This window comes from Haplochromis burtoni, unplaced genomic scaffold (genome assembly GCF_018398535.1).
Source record: "Haplochromis burtoni strain Fernald_Lab_line unplaced genomic scaffold, NCSU_Asbu1 Contig_180, whole genome shotgun sequence".
NCBI lineage: Eukaryota > Metazoa > Chordata > Actinopteri > Cichliformes > Cichlidae > Haplochromis > Haplochromis burtoni.
In genome coordinates, this window is record NW_024582541.1 from 957,847 (window position 1) to 976,592 (window position 18,746).

The 18,746-nt window shown below is 41.0% G+C and overlaps 1 protein-coding gene across 1 annotated transcript in view; it reads right to left on the reverse strand.

Annotated features, from left to right (window-relative positions):
* The window catches only part of uts2r2 (urotensin-2 receptor 2), a 37,218-nt gene that overhangs the window by 8,946 nt on the left and 9,526 nt on the right, over positions 1 to 18,746 (reverse strand). The window contains exons 7-8 of the mRNA XM_005934375.3: positions 18,585 to 18,738; positions 8,398 to 8,521 (exon numbers count right to left, since the gene is read on the reverse strand). Coding sequence (XP_005934437.1) covers positions 8,398 to 8,521; positions 18,585 to 18,738 — 278 coding nt within the window. The remainder of the gene's footprint in view (positions 1 to 8,397; positions 8,522 to 18,584; positions 18,739 to 18,746) is intronic.

An 18,746-nucleotide genomic window follows, 5' to 3' on the forward strand; every position in this document is an offset into this window, starting at 1 on the left:
GAAGCTTAGATTTGATCTTCTTTTGCTGCTGGTTCAGTCAATTTTGGTTGGAGAGTGATTAAACCTGCAGCTTCAGAATCTAGTGCAAAAAAAGACGTAAACACAAAGCGCTGATCCGCCGCTTCAGAATCAGCCCCGGTGGTGTGTCCGTGTACATGCCGTCGGGTGAAAAAGCCGACAGCTCACTGATTCTGATGTGTCGAGTTCGCGCTTTGCGTTTATTTCTTTTTGCAGAATCCGTTCACCTGCTCTCGTTTGCTGTTTTAGTTGTTTGGTGGTTGGTGAAATAGTTTTGTGAGGTTTAACCTGAGATTTTGGGTTTCTGGCAAAATACATTTATATTTAAAAATCGATTCAGGATTTTAATGAATCGATATCGCTTTATTCAAACTAAAACCGATTTTAATCGATAAATCGATTATTGAAACCCACCCCTAAAAATACAGTAATAAACTGTTAAAATTTCCACATAAGATTTAGTTCTACTAATAGTTTGTAAAATGTTTTTTTTTTTAGGTGATTCTTACTTTGACTGTATTTAGGAAATTCTCCGTTATCTGTGGGTATCCAATTATTAGGATCAAAAGTTTGATGCCATATAAGGGCGTGGAAAGTCAAACATTTTCCCTGAATACACGTTTATTTTTTAACATCACAGTGAATCTGCATTTTGGAGTGACTATGTGCACCATGATGAATTTTTTTCTTTTGTTGTGTATCATTCAAATGAACGAATTTGCCTTGAGAATCAAACACGGTTAAACATTCAGAGAAACAACGACCACGTACAAAAATGTCTTCTAGATAAATGTAAACGCCATCAACGGGAAGTGAACAGAAAAAAAAGTATGTCATAACACTTGAGACAGTAGGAGAAAAAACCTGCAGAAACACTGCCGTCTCTCTTGGACCTGCTAATAAGAAGATCCAATTAATATCATCACAGAGGTACTACGATGCGTAATAGTGATCAGCACGAAATGCTTCAAGCAACGCCACCAGACTGTTTTTGTTTTTAATAATAAAAAACAGCCACATGCTGCTGATTAGCACTTAATGAGCTCTTGAACTTCACAGACCCAACCGGGATGAGTGCACAATTCTAACAAGATGCTAAACGACGCATGACTCATCCAGTGCCGATAACAAAATCGCCTGCTGAAGCGAAACGCCTCTTTACACTGCCGGCACAGTCACAAGGTGCGCGGCACACTGACACAATGTCCAGTCAATTTATTACTCCCACAGCCTTATAATTAATCAGCTGGGGAAGAATTAAAGAGGGTGTTTGGTGTAACCAGAGATGAAAGGGATAAAAGTAAGATAAAGATAGATCACGCTAAGCTTGAGCAGACAGGACAGAAAAATGTGCTCCCAGATGCAATTACCTGGATTACATTGTGACTGACTTCAATTTAAAACCCTTGAGAAGGCTGAAAGGAGTGTGGTCGCTTTCCATTTGTCACCATGCGTCAGTCTAAAGAGCAGCTTAAGTGGATCCGTTTCACTCTTTTCTTTTAACGATAACTGGATACAGCTTAAGATGGGCGAGTGCTGGAAAATGTATATCTGCTAAACATCATCTTATTAGCATTATGACTCTGAGAGTGTTAGCACCGTGAGCTTCAGACAAGAACAGAGCTGCAAAATGTTCTTGTTTTATTCAGTGTGAAATTATTCTGGACATTTTCAGTAGCATTTGGGCGTCTCACCACTGGCTGTCTGTCGGTGTGTGTTAGCTGTGTGATAGACTGACAACCTGTCCAGGCTTCACTTCAGCTCCCATCCAGTGACAGCCAGGATAGGCTTCAACGCACCGCAAACTAAATGGGAAGAAAATGCATGGAACTCTGTCGAGCTCTCAATACATTTATACAGGCTTACACTCGATACTAAAGTCATAAATGATTTCACAAGAATCAAGTACAGATGTCATCCAAAGCTGTTTCCCGTCATTTGTAGAACAAGAAGGAGAAAATCCTCTTCAGGCGAGCTCTGACTAGACAAGTGGAGGGTATGCAGCAGGACGCGTGACGCACAATGCACAAACAATTACTGAATTCTCTTGTTGTGCTATTCTCACATCTCTGCAGTCTTAATCCACACAGACTTTGGATTCCAGAGCTGGGAGGCTAAAAGCTAACTTGCTTTCTCACATCCACCTGTAGAAAACTGTAGGGCAGTGCGGCAGGCATGAAAGCATCTTAACACAAAATCTGTTTGTCATTGAAAAGAAATGAGCATTAGACAGGAGTCTAACAAACAGCTACAGAAATGAGAAGTGTGGGATCCAGCCACTGTCACGTTAATGTTAATCATTCTGTCTGTGATGAAACATGAGGAACCAAATTTTATACAAAATTCAAGGACTCTTTTACCTCTTAATTCTATAAACAATTCTCACTTTAACCAAGTGGCAGCCTCCAGGGATGAAAAATCAACCGAGTGCAGACATGCTAAAAGTCTACAGTTTCTTCAGTTCAGTTCAATTCAATTCAGTAATAGTTATATATTGCCAATTCACAACAACAGTCGCTTTATATTGTAAGATAAAAACCTTACAATAATACAACAATCAAAGACTCGCTATGAACGAGCACTTGGCGACAGTGAAAAGGAAAAACTCCCTTTGAACAGGAAGAAACTTCCGATGAACCCAGGCTCAGGGAAAGGCAGTCATCTGCTGCTGGGAGTGAGGGGAGGAAGACTGGACAAAAGACACGCTCTGGTATAGAGCCAGAGATTGATAATAACTAATGATTAAATGCAGAGTGGTGCGTAAACGCACAGTGGATGGAGAAAGTAAAATGTGGGTGAAGAAGAAACGCTTAGTGAAGCTCCCAGCAGCCTACGCCTATTGCAGCATAACAAAGGGAGGATTTAGTGTCGCCCTAACTATAAGCTTTATCGACAAGGAAAGTTTGAAGCCTAATCTTAAACGTACAGAGGGTGTCTGTCTCCCGAATCCAAACTGGCAGCACAGAAGAGGGGCCTGAAAGCTGAAGGCTTTAAATATCCTCGGAACCACAAGTAAGCCAACAGTATGAGAGCGAACTGCTCTACTGGGATGACACGGTACTGTGAGGTCATTAAAATAAGATGAGGTCTGTATATTAAAGACCTTGAATGTTAGGAGAAGGATTTTAAATTAAGTTCCAGTGGCCACTTGAGGCTGCATACAAAAGGAAGTTGATCCCCAAGTGCCCAGCTATGGGCATATATGTTTAAACCCTGGCAAAAAAAATGGTTTTAGTGTCCTTGCCCTTTATGGCAGTTGTGTAGTAGGTACATTTAAGTAGCCAGTCGGCGTCACGCTGTGCTTCCTGTGCCTTTAATTAAACTACCTGCAGAATCCTACAACTTCCTGTAACACTGCAAGCTGATCTTCCATATACGGTCATTTCTGACTAACATTGAAGGCATCGTATCGATCGTATGATTTCGCCCACACACACTAGCAGCGTCTTTAAAACAACACACCTTCTCAGAGTGAGAGATTAATGCACATATTTTCACTCCATACACTGTGTGTGTCTGTACAAGCACAGCGGGCAAGGTCAGACCGGCCGTTTTAAGGTGTCTGCCCAGCTGAGGTTATCTAATTCCCCCGTGGTTATCCAAGCAGTCAGGTTAACTGCTGCTGGCTCCTCTAACTGGTAGACGTATCTTTTTCGCTCTGTCCTTTTATTACCCTGTTTGTATCTGCCATTCCCAGCCAAACACCATATCTCTCCCGCTATCACACACTGTATTTACTCTTTATCTGTCTCCCAGCCATTTTCTGTGTCTGACCTACCTTCTTGCCCTATCGGTGGCGCTTTTCACATTCCACAAATCTATCCATCATCTCATCTAATCCTCCACTTTTTCCTCTGCAGTCTGAACACCTCCACCTCTGTCCCCCTACTGCTCGTTGTCATTACATCCTTGACTGTTGCGCTCTCTGACAGCAAAGTCCTGATTGTCTTCCTGGTGTTATAATTACACCTTGTTCATTGCAGTCGCCTCGAAGAGACATGATTATCTCGGCAAACTAATCATCCATCCAGATATGAGGATCAGACTCTTATCAAGTCAAAACATGTCAGTGAACTACCTGGGATCCATCCCAAACAGTTTCTTGATGAGCTGATGGTGGATTTTAGTGGAGAAAATAAAATGATGGGATGTTGATGCATAATGAATGAGCCTGTATCATGTCTACTACTCGACGCACACACATAGCAGGTTAGGATTTACCAGCTTTACAGATTCAAGCATTTAAAAATCTATCAAAGGGACAGACTGTACTTTTCCTAGTTCACTTTTCCATGACCCTCTTCCCCACCTTCCTCTTCCTCTTGCAATGTTCACTGGGTTTAAAATTCCTGCTCATGTCGCCCTCTTTGCTGTCTGGAGGTTATTCTCACCTCGCCGATACAAGACGGCTGAGCTATTCACCAAAACCCGTCACAGGAGACTAGGAGGCAGACACGCTGCAGTCACTCTTTATTATCATACGTCCTTCAGTCGATGTCCAAGACAGTGTCAGCAGCCCAGGATCCTTCACTGCAGCTCACCGAGTATGACACATGAGCGAGAGTGGTAGCAGAGATTAAATGGAGGTGAAAAAAAGGCACAAAAAAAAAAAGCATTTAAGGTAAGAGAAGTAGTAAAATATCATTTTTCTGAATTGTTTTTGATTAAAAGTGGCAGAAGACTTGGTGGCACGAGATGATGGACAGTGGGGGAGATAAAGGGAGAGAGCGAAAAGCGGTGAAGAAAGAAGTTCAAGAAGGGACAAGGTGAGCGGAGGCAGTCTGGGATGGTTTGCTGTCAGAAGGAAAACGCCTCAGGCGATGTTTCCCATACAGAATCGTTCAGGAGTAACGCCGTACGCAGGGGAATATGAGCCGAGAAGGAAGCTGCCCCGAGTTTTTTGCACAAAAACTAGGTCACACAAATATTACAAACCATGACACTTTGGAGCATCACCTCTTCTCTTCCCCCACAGTGAGGCCTCCACGATCAGCAGACTATACGACACACAAAGCTTTTGAGTTCATCTTTCAAATTTTCTTCAGTGACGACCTTTTTACACTGAAGGGGAGCTATTACAGGGAGTGCAGAATTATTAGGCAAATGAGTATTTTGTCCACATCATCCTCTTCATGCATGTTGTCTTACTCCAAGCTGTATAGGCTCGAAAGCCTACTACCAATTAAGCATATTAGGTGATGTGCATCTCTGTAATGAGAAGGGGTGTGGTCTAATGACATCAACACCCTATATCAGGTGTGCATAATTATTAGGCAACGTCCTTTCCTTTGGCAAAATGGGTCAAAAGAAGGACTTGACAGGCTCAGAAAAGTCAAAAATAGTGAGATATCTTGCAGAGGGATGCAGCAGTCTCAAAATTGCAAAGCTCCTGAAGCGTGATCATCGAACAATCAAGCGTTTCATTCAAAATAGTCAACAGGGTCGCAAGAAGCGTGTGGAAAAACCAAGGCGCAAAATAACTGCCCATGAACTGAGAAAAGTCAAGCGTGCAGCTGCCAAGATGCCACTTGCCACCAGTTTGGCCATATTTCAGAGCTGCAACATCACTGGAGTGCCCAAAAGCACAAGGTGTGCAATACTCAGAGACATGGCCAAGGTAAGAAAGGCTGAAAGACGACCACCACTGAACAAGACACACAAGCTGAAACGTCAAGACTGGGCCAAGAAATATCTCAAGACTGGTTTTTCTAAGGTTTTATGGACTGATGAAATGAGAGTGAGTCTTGATGGGCCAGATGGATGGGCCCGTGGCTGGATTGGTAAAGGGCAGAGAGCTCCAGTCCGACTCAGACGCCAGCAAGGTGGAGGTGGAGTACTGGTTTGGGCTGGTATCATCAAAGATGAGCTTGTGGGGCTTTTTCGGGTTGAGGATGGAGTCAAGCTCAACTCCCAGTCCTACTGCCAGTTTCTGGAAGACACCTTCTTCAAGCAGTGGTACAGGAAGAAGTCTGCATCCTTCAAGAAAAACATGATTTTCATGCAGGACAATGCTCCATCACACGCGTCCAAGTACTCCACAGCGTGGCTGGCAAGAAAGGGTATAAAAGAAGAAAAACTAATGACATGGCCTCCTTGTTCACCTGATCTGAACCCCATTGAGAACCTGTGGTCCATCATCAAATGTGAGATTTACAAGGAGGGAAAACAGTACACCTCTCTGAACAGTGTCTGGGAGGCTGTGGTTGCTGCTGCACGCAATGTTGATGGTGAACAGATCAAAACACTGACAGAATCCATGGATGGCAGGCTTTTGAGTGTCCTTGCAAAGAAAGGTGGCTATATTGGTCGCTGATTTGTTTTTGTTTTGTTTTTGAATGTCAGAAATGTATATTTGTGAATGTGGAGATGTTATATTGGTTTCACTGGTAAAAATAAATAATTGAAATGGGTATATATTTGTTTTTTGTTAAGTTGCCTAATAATTATGCACAGTAATAGTCACCTGCACACACAGATATCCCCCTAAAATAGCTAAAACTAAAAACAAACTAAAAACTACTTCCAAAAACATTCAGCTTTGATATTAATGAGTTTTTTGGGTTCATTGAGAACATGGTTGTTGTTCAATAAGAAAATTATTCCTCAAAAATACAACTTGCCTAATAATTCTGCACTCCCTGTATAGTTTTCTTTATTTTCTGTGATATATCTACTGTTACAGTGACGAATGCTCAACCTACAAAATTTAAAACATGAAGTCACCATAAGAGCTCCCCAGTGAGAGTGGATATCCCTAATATTTTGACTTGCTGCCTTTTATTACCAAAAACCAGTTTCCAAAAAACAAACGTCAGCAAAGTGTTCTCATATTTTTTCCTCTTCTTAGTTCAGTTTAAGAAAACAAACTGCTGCTGTCATCTGTTCAGTTTTTCTTATTTACACACGTTTTAGTCCTGATGGAGCGCTTAGTTACGCTTAGTTACAAATCATGTGGACAGATTTGTGGATAATAAATGATTGAAGTGGTCCTATTATTCTTCCTAAAGCTTCATATTTTTATCCCTGGACTCCACATAACTTAATCAGATCATTTTATTTATATGATAGATGGCCCCTCAGTTGATCCATCCCCTGAAATGAGCCGTTTCAGCTCCTCTCCCTTTAAGCCAAACTTTTTCCGATAAAGAAACCAAAAAAGGATCATTTAACAGCGCTCCGTGTCTGCTGGCTGTGCAACAGTGCATATATTACAGAAGACAGGAGATATTTGCTATTTGTTTTAGTATATGTGCCCCCTGTAAACTGTGCTTCATCTTAAAGCTGTCAGTGTGGCAGGTGGATGCTGCTCACTCTGCCTGGAAGCATCCACAATTTTAATATGACAAAAATAAGGAAAAGTAAAAAAAAGGTGCACATTACCAACGACTCAGTTATTATCTATTTAATAATAATTCCTTATTGATATTTGATAATTACTTCTGTCTTACATCTTTACTCTCTACTTAAAAGCAAGTATCTTAAGTGTGTCTGTATATTGGAGAGCCTCTATTAAGTATTGACAGAGTAAAATGTGAGGTAACCAGTATTTCACCCCAGAAAGCGCAGACATTACATTTAGACTTAATGGACGACAGAAATAATTAAATAAATGTGATTTTTTTAAAAAGCCATGTTAGATCTATAACTAGAAAAAGAATCCAATCACTCTTTATAAAGCATGGTGTGCCATATGTTAAACAGGAAGAACAATTTATTGCTCACTTTCAATATCATCCAATTCAGTATATAAATAAAACAGGTTTACATGCTGTGTCACATTCCTTTAAAGTGACCAGCTTGGAAACTTTCCACATTTCCTGCATGCTCCCCCTGAGGACTCCTCCTCCACTTTAAAATGTCTGAAAAGCAGATGCCCCTCTAGGCTTTTCTGCTTCAGTCTTCAAGGTGTTCATTTGCTTATAGTGTTGCCCATTTCTTTTCCTTAATGTGAAGTGTTGACACAGACAGATCACGTTACTTACTAAAAAAAGACCACGTGTAGTTACTTCTAACTTTTTAGGTCCTAAAAGCTCAATAAAAAAAACAAATCCCCTGCATGCGCACTGTGCTACAGTCTGTGCTGCTGATTACCCACTTACAGAGGATTACGCCCACTTTGCTGCACATATTAGTGTGCTAAACCCACCTCCAGGCTCCCTAATGCAGCTCAGCAATTATAATTTTAACCTCTGCTGTTATAATGAAATCATTTATCTGTCTCACATCATTTACTTTAACTTTTAGGCTTATGAGAACAAAAGCAGCTATCAGGTGTTAACGTCGACAGCCTGCGTTTACACCATCCTGTCTTTAAGCAGGTCAAGCATTAAAAAAAGGCTTAAAGCTAAAAAAGAGTTAGGTAGATTCAGCTTCTAATACCTGTCCGTGGTTCCACAGTCCGGTTGCCATTCTGGTCCATGAAGACAAATCTACCTCCAGTGAAGTCAGAGCCGTAGTCAGACAGGTACAGGAGGGAGGTGTAGTCGAAAGAGCCATAGGTCACCTGGCAGACAGGGAGAGAGGAGGAAAGCACGAGTTGAGAGCTGAATAATATAATTTCATGTCTCATCTCCATATTCAACCAACACTCACAACACACACGTGTCACAAGTTCATTCCCAAAGTTCTGCACGCTTTAAAATTTAATGTGTTCACGTGGAGCAGCAGCACCGCTCCATCATCATGAGCTGACGGGTAAAAAACACAAGCAGAATATTTCTGACTGCTGGCTTGATTTTTGAATTAGAGCTAGTGCAGTGTTCACTATGGCGACTCCTAAAGGGAGCAGCTAGAAAGAAAAAGAAGAACGGAGGAGTGACACTGCGCTTAGTAAAACATTTTTTCTCCTTTGTTTGTCCTTGAGAAACAGCGCTGTAGACCTATCAGTCTATCTAAGATTAATCAATTATATTCTGATTCTGATCCTCGCCCCAACAGAGGACTACAAACTGACCAGCAGCCTGTGTGAAAAAATTAATTTATCAATATGACAAAAAAAACAACAAAAAAAAGGATCAGTTATGTCAGTTTGGTTTCATTTTAATGGCGATGGTAAGGAGGTACAAACTACTGTTTTTGGAGCTTGCCTCGAGTGCATTACAGTTTTTATATGCACATTTGAAAGGTTTTCGAACACAATTGTTCCTAAATGGTGTGGCTCCTGATTCTGTAACACATAGACATTATTACTGCCAGTGCAGAGGCCAATTCTGTACTCTTAAAGAGAGCCCCAGCAGCCATATGCTGGAAAGTATCACAGTGCAAAACACCACATTCCCGACACAAGCATCAAAAATTCAAGACGGGCAGAATGAATTACTTTATCATCCAAAACTAACAACTAGCACAGCACAATCGCTATATATCTAAAGAAAAGAGGGAGAACCCTATCATACAAGCCTAGCTAATGCTGCTGGTTTCACATGTCACAAATGTGTTCCCAAAATACCTTCACAATACAACAAAAAGAACAGACAGCATGCCTTTGGCTTTTTCTTTGTTGTACCTCCGCGACAAAACGTTTGAAAAGCACTAACCTAAAGCTCCGGTCTGCCTATGGAGCGTCACTCCGTGGATTCCCAAAGTTATTGTATGGATTAGGGCTGGGCCATATTATACCGTTCACGGTAATACCGGTATAATGTTAGGCAACGATAGGAAAATGAAATATCGCGATAGAATATGAGTAAAACGCGCATGCGCAGTGCCTTTGTTTTCATACGCACATGGCCGATTGTTGAGTGAAACAGATGAACCAGAATTGGTTTGTAAAAATGGTGCAACTTCAGTGATGTGGAACTGGTTTGGTGTTTGTCCGTCAGATACACGACAAAGCACATTTTTTTGCAGAACATGCAAGCGGCCGTCGTTATTGTCGTATTTGTCGGACTAAGATGCTCTTAAATCTGGGAGTAATCTGGGTCCTAAACTCCGTATGCTTCAGGTCAAACGAACACTGCAGCATCACTGAGAGTTAAAAACTGTCTAAATTCTTTCATCTTTAATAAAACGATCAGCATTGCTGCTTTACCAGGTGTAACTATGAAGTTTAACTTCCAGGCATCCATGAAAACAAAATGTATTACATTTAACGGAGTTAGAAGTTAGCAGGAAGCTAGCGGAAGTTAGCTCGCTAGTTTCGCTAGTTACCTAAGCATGATATAGCATGTTCTGACTGAGAGATTTCTGAAAAAAATCAAACGTACAGCTCTGCTATCACTTCCAACATAAATGAAGACAGGAAACTAAACAGCAGTGACGTTTGTAGGGTTACTGAAGTTGGGCTAGCTGGTATATAATGATGTGCTACGTGATCGCTAGCGACACAGCTATGTTAGCATAACATAAACGGTGAAGCTGGAGGACGAACACTAACACTTTTCCACTTATAAAAGTTAACGTGAAGGTTCCTCATGGTTAGAGACAAATGCAATCGCATGGCAGGATGCTGTAAACGGACCAAACTTCAGTCAGGAGAACAACTGAGATAATCCATCCACAATACGAGGTTAGTCATTAATATACTGCAACAACATGGGAATAGAGCAGCTGCCAGAGAATTCAACATTAATGAATCAATGGTACAGAAGTGGAGGAAGCAAGAAGAATGAGTTTAATAAAGTTTGATTTATCTGACTGCTTTGTTTCGCTTAATGTGCCTTATAATCCGTGCACCTTATGGTCCGAAAAATACGTACTGCACACTGCAGTTTAATGTTGCAAAGCACCTCTTTTTAACTTCAGTGGATATTATACATGGTTATGCTCAGGATATGTCAGCCCATTTCTACTGGAAATGCCTTTTGGTTAAACTTTCAGCAAGGAATTTGCATTTGCACTGTTAAATTTTTATAAAGCTTTAATGTACATAAAAACCAGCTTCTTGTTTAAGTGAAAATAAATGGAAGGTTGTCTTTTTGCGCTAGTAATGTTGTGGAGTTGTATTTTGTCTCGCATCAATTATATCGTCAGTTATATCGTTATCGCAAATTTTCAAATATATATCGTGATAAATATTTTTGGCCATATCGCCCTGCTCTAGTATGGATTCTTACTCAACACTGATTTTAAAAGCTCCAAAAAGCATTTACAGCTGTGGAACCGTTCACGCATGCATTCAATGCATATCACTTCATGAATCATATCCCTGAAGGTTTTATCCATCACACTGTAAAAGAAGCAGCAGCAGCTCTCTTTCTGTACATTTTGGCTCCACGTGAGGTCCCCAGGCTCTGAGGCACAGTTTGGATCTACTCACTGCAGTTTCACACATAAAGCATTAGGTAAAATATCCCACCTGCATGTTCTTTACAGGCAGGCGGATTTGTTACTTTCTGCATAAACTCATTGTGAAGTTCCTTTGTGTATACACCACACAGCTTCTCCCACAGCAGGATGGCAGCCACCTGTTTGTGCCCACTGTGTCAGCAGCTCATGTGGAAAAAGAAGAGCTTTGTCTTTACGTCTCTCAAAGATTACCTGCTGCCAGGTCCTCCCTCCCACTCCCCCCATCGTATCTGTAATCACTCAAATACAAGTCAAAACGATGCCGCTTTGAGCAGCAGCAAGCTTTATTCATGGGAAGTGAACTGTTGCCCGTTTCTGCAGAACAACTAATAGCAGTGCTAACGTGAAAGCGCCTGATCTCAAAACCTTAATATATCATCTGAAGGTAAGCTGAGAGGGAACAAGAAACGGCTGCCTCTCTTATTTCACAGCAAGAGTCCTCTCACTTCAAAGAGAGAACAAAAGTAAGCTGCTAAGAGTTTTATGAATCCCTGAAACGACGTCAAACCGGCATCGTTCACAAAGCGCTCGTAAGTGTTTCCAATCGAGTTCTACAATAGGAAACTTTAACAATTCATGAACATTTGTCTCTTTGTGTGCGTGTGCCCGAACGCCTGTGTTCTCCAATTAGAGAAGAGTGTGAAATGGAAATATAGTGTAACCATGGGGACTGAGAAGCTGCCTGAAGTTAGAATCGTGTTATGTAAGATGTTATTTTTGGCTAACATTTAAACACATTTTACTAACATACACTGTAAATCTGAAAAGTTAACATATTACTGAGATTTACAATGCCAGGCAACACACCTAGCACACATCTGTTAATAGTAAAAGCCAATTGTTGCTTATACACTGTTACTGTAACAGAAGCTCACAGCAAACGCTGCTGAAGTTTCAAAAGGATTTTGCAGGTCTGAAAACCAAAGTAGTGAGTTTGAAGATGCTTAAAATCCCCTAGTATTTAAAGTCATGTGAAAAATAATTTACACTCCATTGAATGTAGTTAAACGTAGACGCTAGTTAGAATATCTAACTGGCTTTCTAGACTTGAAGGAATCCACAACTTTGAAAAAAAGAAAATGGTTTAGCGTGCATCTTACAATGACTGCACAGAAAGCAAAGAGAACAGCACGGCTTAAACACCAGTTTTAAATAGGACAGGTTCCACCTATCTCGAAACATTGAGTTACGAATTTGACATTCTGACACATTTATTGACAATTATTTCCAGACACCGATTCAAAGAAGTGCAAATGTTTACTTGATGATTAAAATTTAAATTCAATAAAATATTCTGCAATAAATCAAAAACTGAAGAAAAACCATGAATCAACATATGAACATTACCTGATACTGCTGAAGTGAAGCAGAGTAGTGTTTTATTAGAGACACAGCCAGGTCATTTTTGAAAGAAAAAAAACAAGGTGAGAGCTGTTGTTGCGATTATTCAAAAACTTTAAGAAACAAAATGACCATCGATCTTCTTTGATGGGGTGAGGATGATCATGAGAAAGGAGGTAAATTAGCTTAAAACTACACGATGGGAGCTTGTTAACAATCTGAAGGCAGGTGGTCCACAACTGGTAACACACCTGCAGGGTCTCCTGCTCAAAAAGGCACAAGTTTGCTGACTTCTAAATAATTTACAGGAGCTATGGAGATCTGCAGTTAGAATTCATGCACTAATGCACCAAAATCGAGCTGTTTGGCAGCAACTTGACCCGCCACGTTTGGAGAAAGAGAAATGTTCCATGATCCAAAGTAGTCTAAAGAGCTTGGAAAGAAAAGCATCTGGACTTCTTTAAGTTGCTTGAAGACAGACGTTTCACCTCTCATCCAAGAACCTTCTTTGGTTCTTAGGTCAAATGGTGGAGAGTCCCAGATTTAAACCCTGTGGGAGTGTCCCCCCAAGAGAGACATAGACCCCCTAATGATCCTCTACCTAATCACACGAGCCAAGGTGTGAAAACGGGTGTAGGTCACAATCAGCCAGGGTTTCGGGTGAGCTCATTGTGAAACCTGGCCCCACCCTATCATGTGATTTCCTGAGGTCAGATGGCCCAGGATGTGAGTGGGCGTTAAGGCGTCTGGGAAGGGATCTCAAAACTGGATTATAGATGGCAGACAGTTGGTGTCGTAAACCCCCGCCTCTGTTCAAAGATGGTCGCTCACAGTGGACATAGATGGCTTCTTTCACTCCTCTTTCAAACCATCTGTCCTCTCTGTCCAAAATGTGAACATTGGCATCCTCAAAGAGTGACCTTTGTCCTTTAGATGCAGATGGACTGCTGAGTCTTGTCCTGTGGAGGTGGCTCTTCTGTGTTGTGCCATGCGCTTGTGAAGTGGCTGTTTGGTCTCTCCAATGTAGAGGTCTGGGCATTCCTCGCTGCACTGTACAGCATACACCACATTGTTAAGTTTGTGTTTAGGATTTTTGTCTTTGGGATGAACCAGTTTTTGTCCGAGTTCGTTGCTTGGCCTGAAGTACACCGGGATGTCATGCTTGGAGAAGACTCTCCTGAGTTTTTTTCCCATACACCGGCTACATAGGGGATGACAATGTTGTTACATTCGTCTTTCTGATCCTCCCTAGTTGGGATCCAAAGTACGCCATGTCCACAGTCAAGCACAGAGGTGGAAACGTTATGCTTTAAGCCTGTTTTTCCTACTAAGGGTACAGAATGACTGCATTACACGTACCAAACAATCTTAACAGATAAACTTCTTAACTAAGAACACTGGTGGGTCATGGATGAGTCAAACACACAACAATGTCCCTTCAACTGATGTGGGGCTGATCAGAACTGCACCATTTTATATGTTTGTCACGACACACATTCATCTGACCCATTGTCAGTGTAAAATAATGAGTGTATGCAAGATGCCATCTTTGTGTGATACAGTGTGACACAGCCTTTGTAAAAAATGGACCAGGTGCTAATTGAGGCTGTGAAAAGATCTGAGTTTTTGGTGAAAATACGTTTGTTTTGTGGAGTTGCAAACATTTCTGAAGAGAGTGCAATTATCCTTGGTGGGTGCATCAGAGCGGTTGTATTTCAGGGTAAATCCAGGGTGATTACCATGTTAGTAAGTTGATGTGCAGCTTTACTCCAGCAGAAGTCAAGGAAGGGTCAGGAATGAACAGACTACTTGACACTCGTGTCTTCACCTTCAATTCCATTTCATTACAACTCCAGATATGAGATAAAACACACTCTCTGTGCTGTCACACCCCAACTGCTGCTATGACACCGTATCAGTGCTACGATCGATGGGAAGAAAAATCGACCACCCAAGACAGCCAAGGGCCATTTACATTTAAATGAGAGTTGGGTTGGACAATTAGCCCCAAAATAGCAGCAGAGACAGATGGAGGGGAAAAAGTGGCTCTTTCTGATTAAGTTTTACCAGCTGTCAAAGGCCAGCAGGAGACGATAAGGTGGCAAATATTAATATGGCCACAGGGCTCACATTAGGTGTTAAGTATACACCAAGGATGAAGCGAAAGCAAACAAGAATAATCTTAGAAAGATAGCACGATCGTCACAAGCAAAGTGAACACGTAACAGAAACATGTCATTTCTGCCTCGTGTAGCAGGAGAACCAGAGAATAATATTCAGACTGACGTGCAGTTTAAACACGATTGCAAAAGCAGCATTCAGGGACATCTCTTAAATTTTAAAGTGTTTTTCTTTCACCAGCTCTTCAGTAACACATTAAAAAAATACAAGAAGAAATTCTTCCAATAAGAAAACTCTTTTCAGAATTTACTTACTAACACATTTTTCACTCTTAATAACATAATTTGTAAGCCATTAAAAGTTTGTTGGTCTTTTCCTATCAAAACACATCTAACTCAAATTGCCTCAAGGTCTCTGCTCTTCAAACGCAGAGCAGAGAATGTCTCATGACAATGACCAAAGTGTAAAATGAAAGAGCGAGATTAAAGCAGCGAGCTTTAAAGCTGCACCTCATGAATAGAAATTATGACTGAATGATGTAGGATGTGAAGAGTTTACATAACAGAGACATGGGCTACAGGAAATTAACAACCTGCCTTGCATGGCAATGTTACCTATTTGAAGCCATGATCTATGTAAAACCATGTCTAAATGTGAAACAGCAGCTGTTTTAGAACTGCTGAACTGATGGTATAAGGGATGATCAAAAAATATTAGTAGGCGTTAGGGCTGGGCCATATCATACCGTTCATGGTAATACCGGTATAATGTTGGGCAACGATAAGAAAATGAAATATCGTGATAGAATATGGGTAAAACGCGCATGCGCAGTGCCTTTGTTTTCATACGCACATGGCGGAAAAAGCATGGCGGCGACGGAGAATGAGAAGGGTGAAAGCGAATCGTTGAATGAAACGGATGAACCAGAATCGGTTTGCAAAAATGCTGCAACTTCAGTGGTGTGGAACTGGTTTAGCTTTCGTCCGTCAGATACGCAACAAAGCATTTTTTGGTAGCGCATGCTAGCGGGCCGTCGTTAATACCGTGTTTTTTGGGAACATACGGCACACTTAAAATCAATCCTTTGATTTTTCTGAAAATCAACCTGGGTTTGGGGGTAGGGATGGGTATTGATAAGATTTTCACGATTCCGCTTCCATTTTCGATTCTTTTTAACGATTCGATTCTTTATCGATTCTTTTTAAAAAAGGAGAACACTAAGGTCGATTAGCTTAGAACTTTGTTTTATATCTTCTCTTTGAACAAGATAGAAATTTAGGAGTAACATCGCCTTACAAACCCAATAGTGAGATCTTAAGAGATCCACAGCCTACGGCTCTTCAATGGGGTGTCACAGGGTCCCCAGGAAAAAAAATTGTAAATGTAAAATAATAAAATAAATATTCGTCTGTACCAATAACAAAATACAACATAAATTATTCTGTAGAAATTACACAAGAATATCCAGTAATGTCCCTGCCTACAATTAAACACATTCACTTACCGAAAATCGGGGCATCTGCTGTGGTAAATGGGTGCAAGCCTTTTACCACAAACTTAGTCACTGCTCGGTGACATTCGTCTATCCTGGCCTGAAAGGAGACGCTACCGGTAAACTGTCTGTCTCTCTCATCATGGTCACCTAAATGCACAGCAATGGCAGGTTTTGTAATAAGGCAGATCGCGCTAACATAATATGCACTGTTAGTTGATTATTTACCTGCCGCATTAACGGGAGAGGACGTACAAACGTTACCGCTGCTGCTGGGTTGAGATTCACGAGTCCGGAGCGGAATTAAAAACATTCATTTAAGGTCATTGTGCGTTTTGTGAGCAAATGTTTTTGCATATTCGTAGTGTTTCCTCTCTTAAATGAAATATCTACTTTGCAAGTATTGCAAGTTGCCCTGTTGTCATCCGTTCTCGTAAAGTATAACCAAACTTTTGAGCGTTTGAGCCGCTTACACGCCATGTTTCCTGCCAGGTAAATGACGCTCCGCAACGTGGTGACGTCATTCGGGGCGACTGGAATCGATAAGGGAATCGTTTGCAAAAATGGCAAACAATTCCAAGGAATTGAAACAGTGGGAACCAGTTCTCAACAAGAACCGGTTTTCGATACCCATCCCTATTTAAGGATACGTGCTTTGGAATTTGTACGTGCTTTTTGGAGTTTGTACGTGTTTGTACTCTGGGGGCCACCGTATATATTTATATATAAACATATATAAATAAAACCACTTTTTTTTTTACATTAGTAATTCCTTTTGTGCATAATTTTATATTGTTGTTAATAATAAAAAATTAATTAAAGCAACAAAACAACCTGAAGAGCCGGTTGGGAGCCGAAAGAGCCGGCTCTTTTTAGTGAGCCGAACCAAAAGAGCCGGTTCTCTAAAAAGAGCTGGAATTCCCATCACTATCACATATGTGGCAGATACAGACCGGAGTGGGCTTGGCACTACATGTTTGCAACCTCGCTTAAAGGTAAAAGGAAAAGTCTTCCAGTACTGACAACTTTCTCTTCATTGAAAGTGACCTAGTAGCAAACAAACTGAGCTTACCGTAACAGAAATTCAGATCTTTGTTCATTTCAGAAAAGTCTACAATACATTTTAAGTGAGAACAAGATGTGGGTGGAGAGGCCTTGAGATCATTCTCACTGTTGCTTTGATGTTGCAAAAAGGTTCCCACTCAGTTCGACAAGATAATGAGATACACCCTTTTACTAACCTGAATGGAATCACTGGAGACACAAAATCCATGGGGCCACTGTTTTCTAATCTCACTTGATCTTCATCCTCTATGGGGGTCTCTCTGCCAGATAATTGACTTTAGCCTTCAATAAGAAACCATTGGCTTTTTTTGCGCTCAGCTGCTATCTCGATAATTCAGCAATCCGGCACTGAAATTGTCCTGTTAATATTCGCTCGGAGTTTTGCGTCTATAAACAGTCTTGATAATTCAGGCCCTGAGGCTGTAATTGCAGCCATTATCATCTTATTACAAACCAAAGCTGTGCCAAGAAAATATCAACCACACCACTACACCACCACCAGTCTGAACCACTGATAGAAAGCAGGAAGGATCCATGCTTTCATGTCATTTCTACCAAATTCTGACAGTACATGTCAAAGTCACAGGTCAAGTGGTTATTTGAGTTACTGTTACCTTCCTATCAGTCTGCCTATTCCCCTCTGATCTCTGGCATCAGACATTGTCACAAACTGGATTCCCTCACTGGATATTTTACTTTATTTGAAAAATTATTTTTAATCCCTGGAGATGATTGATTGGGAAAAAAAATCCACAGTTCATAAATAGTTTCTGAAATACCCAAACAAGTTCACAATCATGCCGCGTTCCAAGTCACTCACGTCACCGTTCGTCCTCATCCCGATGCTCAATTTGAACTTTAGCATGTTGCTGTCACCATTTCTACATGCCTGAATATATTAGGCTACTGCCTTGTGATTTACTTATTAGATATCTGCATTAATAAGCAGCTGAACAGATGCACCTAATGAGGTTTCCAGTGAGTGTATACCACAATATAAAATTTATTAATTGCCTCTATTGCACAGACTACTGACACGGACAGAGATAACTCACTAACATTAGTAAAAATTCATTTTTATTTCCTTATTCTGTTAATTTAATGATTAATGAATTAGCCTACCATATGAAACCTGCCTTGTGGAGGGCTTTAAACGTAACAAGGTAACGTCGCTGACAACAACACATAATGTCGGACTGGTTCTTTTAGTTTTTCTTGCTTGTTCTGAAAAACAGACGAGGATCCGGTTTTTGTGCCTTACCTTATCAATGTGCGGGTGCCAGTACTCGTCGTGTTGGGTCTTGGCTGCCGTGCTGTTGATCCTGGAGAAGAAGGTGGGCTTGGTGAGGTACATCAAAGCTGGGTCCAAACCAAACGTCTGAGCGATAACTTCCTGGATTCGCCCACGCACATCTCTACCGGG